At 39.3% G+C, this 5,968-nt stretch overlaps 1 protein-coding gene across 1 annotated transcript; it reads right to left on the minus strand.

Annotated features, from left to right (window-relative positions):
- Positions 1-406: 406 nt before the first annotated feature.
- Positions 407-5,895, minus strand: apex2 (APEX nuclease (apurinic/apyrimidinic endonuclease) 2). Its single transcript, XM_085260611.1, has 6 exons — positions 5,568-5,895; positions 5,367-5,450; positions 4,974-5,154; positions 4,629-4,772; positions 4,091-4,160; positions 407-2,428 (listed from the first exon to the last, which is right to left on the minus strand). Exons 1-6 carry the CDS (start codon positions 5,680-5,682, stop codon positions 1,337-1,339), a joined length of 1,686 nt encoding a protein of 561 aa, XP_085116737.1. The 5' UTR covers positions 5,683-5,895; the 3' UTR covers positions 407-1,336.
- Positions 5,896-5,968: the final 73 nt, after the last annotated feature.

Consider the following 5,968-nt stretch of genomic DNA (forward strand, 5'->3'; position numbering starts at 1 on the left):
GGGGAAGGAGCAACATTGCAAATGCGCGCGTAAAGAAATTTCCTCTTCTCAGGAGCCAAGGCACTCCCACACTGATCAGGGTATGTGCTGTTACTTTATGGAGCATTTGGACATTGATACTTTCTGTTCTACTTCTTTTTTGAAGTAATATTTCTACTGTGAACCCTAAAACTGATTGGTAAAAATACATCTGATACTCCACTTCCTGGCCTGCATAACAGTTGTTGTAATACGGTCATGCAGCTGGTAGTGTGAATAACACGTGCTTCTGTGGAAAGTTACATTTCATTTCAGCAATGCATCTACTCACTACTGTTGCCATCTAGTGGGTAAAAACATATTTTTTAATGTTAGGAGAGTCAAGAGTCAGGGGAAAGTAAAGAGATCTGGAGAACATGCAAACTTCACACAGAAGAAATTTGAATCCAGGACCTTCTTGCTGTGAGGTAACAGTGCTAACCACCAACCTAAGTGCACAAAAAAATTATAACTAACATCTTAAAAACGCATACATATTATGTGACACAGAAACTAAAATGGTGTTTATACACAGGCCTGTCAGACTACGACTTTCATCTTTCATTAATTAATACAAAAAGGTAAAAGGTCCTTTAGCCCAAAGGTAATGTGCTCTAATAGTTTGTTTGGTGCAACAAACTGTAAAAAACAAAAAAACAAAACAAAAAGCAGTAGCAGAACTATTTTTGTAATAATATATAAAGAAGGAAAGTTAATAATCCTGAAATTGTTGAAGCTGAAGCTTAAAAAAAAGCAACAAACCCAGCCATGAGAAGCCATAAGCCAGAGTCAGCACACCCATCATGCCAGTCCCAAGCCTGGATAAGTGGGAAGGGCTGCGTCAGGAAGGGCATCCAGCGTAAGAGTTTTGCCATACCCAAGATGTGGATCATCAATAAGACTTCCACAACATTACCATAACAGTGCTGTTGACCAGCGGGTGCCAATGGCCAAAGATAGAAGAGTGTGGGGGAAGGAGTGTTCAGAGATAGCAAGAGAGACATAGGACTGTGGTGTTAGAAGAGCTTGTTAGGAATAGGGTGAGATGGAGGCAAAAGACCCAGCCTAAAAGGAAGAAAACATCTAATTACCCCAAATGTTTCACTAACCAAGTGAATGTGAATAAGCAGAACCTTTAATCAACAAATCTAATCTGCTCACTTATTTCAGCGTTTAGAACAAATGGAACCAAATTCAAAGTAATATAAAACTACTGTGTTTTATTATTTTGATATGAAAAAGAAAAATACAACAACTACAACTATGACAAATGTTAAAACAATTGTTGCTGAAACTGATGGACCTTAATGTAAACATGTCACTTTGCTTTGTCAACCCATGCAAAGAAATTGCATCGAGCCTCAGGGTTGGACGCATGTCCCTGAGGACGTGCACACACAAAAAACTGTTTGCCCATGTTTGGCCCCTCCTTTTTTACAGTACGAAGAACACATGGTTCTTCGTGGACCTTACAGCACGGTGGGGCAGGTGGTCCACGAAGCACCGACTTCCAAAACACTGACGATGTCCCTTTCTTTGCATCTGACTGCGTCACAGTGGACTGAGGGATTGAATGTTCTGTGTTCATATGTTGGTCAGTATCAGCTGTGGAGCACTGCTGTGATGAACCGTCAGAGATAAGCTCAGGACCTTCAGATTTGGTGTCTGCGACAGAGAACACTTCTTCAGTTATGGGTGGTTTGGCAGCTTCATCCAGATTTAGTGGTTTTTCACACTGGTTAACGTTTTTGGTTTTAAAAAAGGCAAGGAGGTTGCCCTTAGGCTTTGAAGAAGCATTTACCGTCTTAGTCTTTTTTCCCTTTGGGGCAACCAAGTCAGATGTCAATGAACGTTTTTTAACAGAGATGTTTGCAGCTCCAGAAGGATTTAAATTTTCTCTCCTTTCCTCCTCTTCTTGAGAACCAGGCAAAGTATTTTTCTGCTCAGATTGGGCTGATTTTTGGTCCACCTTAACGAGGAAGCGTGAGAGTTTCTGCTGTTTACCTGCAAACTCTGGCAGGTAGCGAGTACAGAAGGGGGGAGGCTTTGGGCTAGAAATGAGTGAACAGCTCAGCTGCCCCCAGACAGGGCAGTGGTCTGAACCCTCCACCTCTGGCATGATGTCGGCTCCCACGAACTGCTCCTTGGCAAGCTGGCAGTCAGCAAATATGTAGTCAATGCGTGTTCCATAGTTGGTCTGCCGAGCTCCGGTGAGAGTAGACCAGCATGTAAAGGCGTTGATGCGAGTTGGGTGGAAAAAGCGAAAGGTATCCACAAATTTCCCACCGTGGAGTGGATCTGTTTCTTCGCATTCTTTGTCATGTTCCTCCTCATCGCTCCCTTCTTCCTGTTTGTCACTGTACAAAAAGCCATTCAGCCATTTCCTCCCAGGGTTTTCGCCAAAATCATCCTAAATAATGAAAGTTTCATTATTATGGATAATAATGTAGGAACATCTGTCATTTTATGTAATATTATTTCAATCCTCTACATTAAGGTCACTTGTTGATCATTGCTTTCTTGCTGAGACAGATTCCACTCCTGTGTCTGTTCATTAAATAGGAAGCTGTAGGTAGAAGTCATTTTTCATGTAGCATATAAGGTTTGGGGGAGGGGTTTCCCCACTTCCTGTTTTTGTGTAATTTAATACAGTAATGAAAATGTAAACCCCATGAAATAATAGCAACAGAACCACCTTTGGCAGCAGTAACTTGAAATAATCCTTTCATGTATGGCTTTATTAGTCTCTCACATTGCTGTAGAGGAATTTTGGCCCACTCATATTTACAGTATTGCTTTAATTCATTGAGGTTTGTGAGGATTCATTCATGCAGAGCTGTGTTAAAAATCACACCACAGCAATTAAATTAGGTTGAGATCTGGACTTTGGGCCACTGAAATGGCTCAATTTTCTTTCTTTTTCAGCCATTATGTTGTAAATTTGTTGCTATGCTTGGGATCACAGCCCTGTTACATGCCCCAATTTCTGCCAAGCTTTCGCTGTCAGATGTGTGGCCTTGCATTTGACTCTGGCATACACTGGTATAGAGGGGAGTTCATGGCAACTCAATGACAGGTGCACAGATTCTATGGCTGCTAAAAAGCCCAAATCATCACCCCTCCACCACCACACTGATGACAGCTGGCGTGAGGTGTTTTTGCTGATATGCTGTATTTGGTTTTCTCCACATATGGTGCTGAAGGACACGTTTCAGAAGCCTTATACTTTGTTCAGAACTATTACATAAACCCATGTTATGCTGTTAAGTTGTTTTTTTTAGAGAGAGAATAGGATTTCTCTTGTAAACTCTTCCAAAAAAGACACACTTGTTCAGTCTTCTTCTAATTCTATTGTCAAGAATTTTAACAACCCAACTAAAGCCTGTAGAGTGTCGCTCATGGGTTTTTACAAATTCTTTGAGCTTTACAAGCGATTGAATTTACTGGAATGGCCATTCCTGGGAAACCTGAGCCATTGTGTAAACACCTGAAGGCCCCAGACGAAACAATTTTCCACAATATGTGCTTTGATAGAGCAGGACGAACCTTCTGATTAATCATTGTTCAAGAAGCTGGCTGCTATTCCCCCTCTTAAATCCTATGGAAGCAGTAAGGCTGTTCTTAGTTTTTCACAGGATTCTAGATATTTAAAAAGTCTATATACTACTATATACATGCATGTAGAGTGTGCGGTGTCGCTCATATATACATATACACATATTATATGTGTGTGTGTATATATATATATATATATATATATATATATATATATATATATATATATATACATATATACACACACACACACACACACACACATACATATATATACACACATACATATATATACACACATACACACACACACATTATATGTATGTATATACACAATATATATATATACATATATATATACATACACACATACATACACACACACATACATATCTATACACACACACACACACACACACACATATATATATATACATATACACACGCACATATATATACATACATATACACACGCACATATATATACACATATATGTTATATTGGTATTTTACTTACAATTTCACTAGGGTCACAGTGATCTATTGGTCTATGAGATGTATTTATGTCTCCTAAAACAATCACATGGCTGGAAAACAGAACATAAAAAAGCTTAACTCATTATCTATATACATTTGTAGAATTTAAAGAACAATTTTAAATAATTTCTCAAATGTGTGATAAATAAAATATTTCTCATCATCATCATTGCTGTCCAAGAATTGAGATTTTATCAGAATATATATAAATGTTATTAAATTAAAGCTATGTAACCATGAACACAGAAGCAGCTATTTTCTAATATACTGTTTTATTTGTACTAACTTACAATTCAATAAAATTGTAAACACCAGATAGTGTTTAGCCTCATTTTACATACAGCAAAACATGTGGCCCACTGCCAAAACTCAAAGACGTAATGATTTACTGGAAGAGCTGCGTTGTTCAAAATTAGCACAGTGCCTTAGAAAAACATCTGTGGCGAAACCAGGATACACCTGCATCTCTTGTAACGACAATGTTTTGCTCAGCCAGTGAAACATTATGAATTTCTCACCTTCCATCTTTCAGCACAGCTTCAGCTCGACTCTGAAGTAAGTTGTAGAACTGTAGTTTGAACCGCTTTCGCTCTGGCTTTTCTGGGTCAGCCCTCGGACAGTATACGTTAATAACAGTAAGGGTTTTCTCTTTATCCTGACATCTGTTGGGATAAAATAAAACTCAGTCAATAAAAGGCAAGCACAAAGTGGGATTCCCCCACTAACTGAGAAGAATTGAGAATTTTGAGGAGAGAAACATAAAAATTGCTGATTATTTGTTTTCAAGTGCCACATGTAAACAGATAAATATGCCATGCAGCACACTTAAAACAGGAGCCTTAACATATGATATTTCCTCTCACTTTATTTTGTGTTGTGTGATTACAGCACGGCCTTCATTGTCCAACAGCTGCAACTCCTCACTTGAAAACTCAGTATGGTCACCATAGCATCCAACAGCATCTTTGTGGTTGACCAGCAGACCTGTGAGGCCCTCCTCAGCAGCAAATGGAGTGGCCCTGTCCTTACAGTAGGTGGCAACACCTGTGCACAGCGGCAATGTGAGGTGAATTGGGTGTAATGCAGTTTTACGAGGAAATTTTTCAGTAAAGTATAAATGTGGCATTATATTTTAGAAGACTGCACTTTCTTGAATGTTGGCACTTAATATAACTGGATGATAATACACGAAAAAAAACAAACACTTTCAAGGCTCACAGACGCAAAATGAACTGTTATATAACTTTGTATTGAACCTGAGTAGCCACTGCGCCCTCGGCTGTAGCTGAAATAGGAGTTGTATCCGTCAACAATAGCAATCCTTTCATCTAGCAAGTCTCCTGTGGAGGAGAAAGTAGGGGTTAACGTTTTTATTTTCATACAGTTTCATTCTAACTGTGGCGCCTTGCACGATGACAGCTCCCGCGTTTTCAAACCAGCTATTGCTAATCACTTACGCGTCACTTTTGTCTCCTGAATACAAATAACATCTGCGTCCAGGGAATCAAGAGCCTTTTTTATGCCGCCTCTGAAGGCCCTAATGCCGTTTATGTTCCAAGTAACGACCTTCATTTTGTAGCACTGCAACTGGCTGGAGCGGACACACCGCTCCAAACAGCCACAATAATGTGCACATCCGGAAGAAAAGCGGAAGGCAAGAACGGTACGACCGGAAGTGTTTTCACTCACTGATTTTTCTTTTTTTAATTAATTAATTAATTTACATTTTTTTTAATTTCAGGGTTTAATGTTTAACTCACACGCCCTGTTAGAAACAACTGGCCCAAACTAGCCATATAATAAAAAATAAGGTTCTTAGTGAGGTTGTATTGCCTCGTTGCTAAGCTAGAGGGGGTCC

This window comes from Mchenga conophoros, linkage group LG20 (genome assembly GCF_057382185.1).
Source record: "Mchenga conophoros isolate Kocher_MC1m ecotype Shallow Benthic linkage group LG20, M_conophoros_male_GT1.1, whole genome shotgun sequence".
Taxonomy (NCBI): domain Eukaryota; kingdom Metazoa; phylum Chordata; class Actinopteri; order Cichliformes; family Cichlidae; genus Mchenga; species Mchenga conophoros.

Excerpts from the sequence above, each read along its gene's own strand:
- apex2 (XM_085260611.1), bottom strand. The coding sequence starts at position 5,682 with ATGAAGGTCGTTACTTGGAACATAAACGGCATTAGGGCCTTCAGAGGC. Across the intron at positions 5,451-5,567 it reads TCAGGAGACAAAAGTGACGC|GAGACTTGCTAGATGAAAGG; the intron begins GTAAGTGATTAG and ends TCTCCTCCACAG. Across the intron at positions 4,773-4,973 it reads ATCACACAACACAAAATAAA|ATGTCAGGATAAAGAGAAAA; the intron begins GTGAGAGGAAAT and ends TTATCCCAACAG.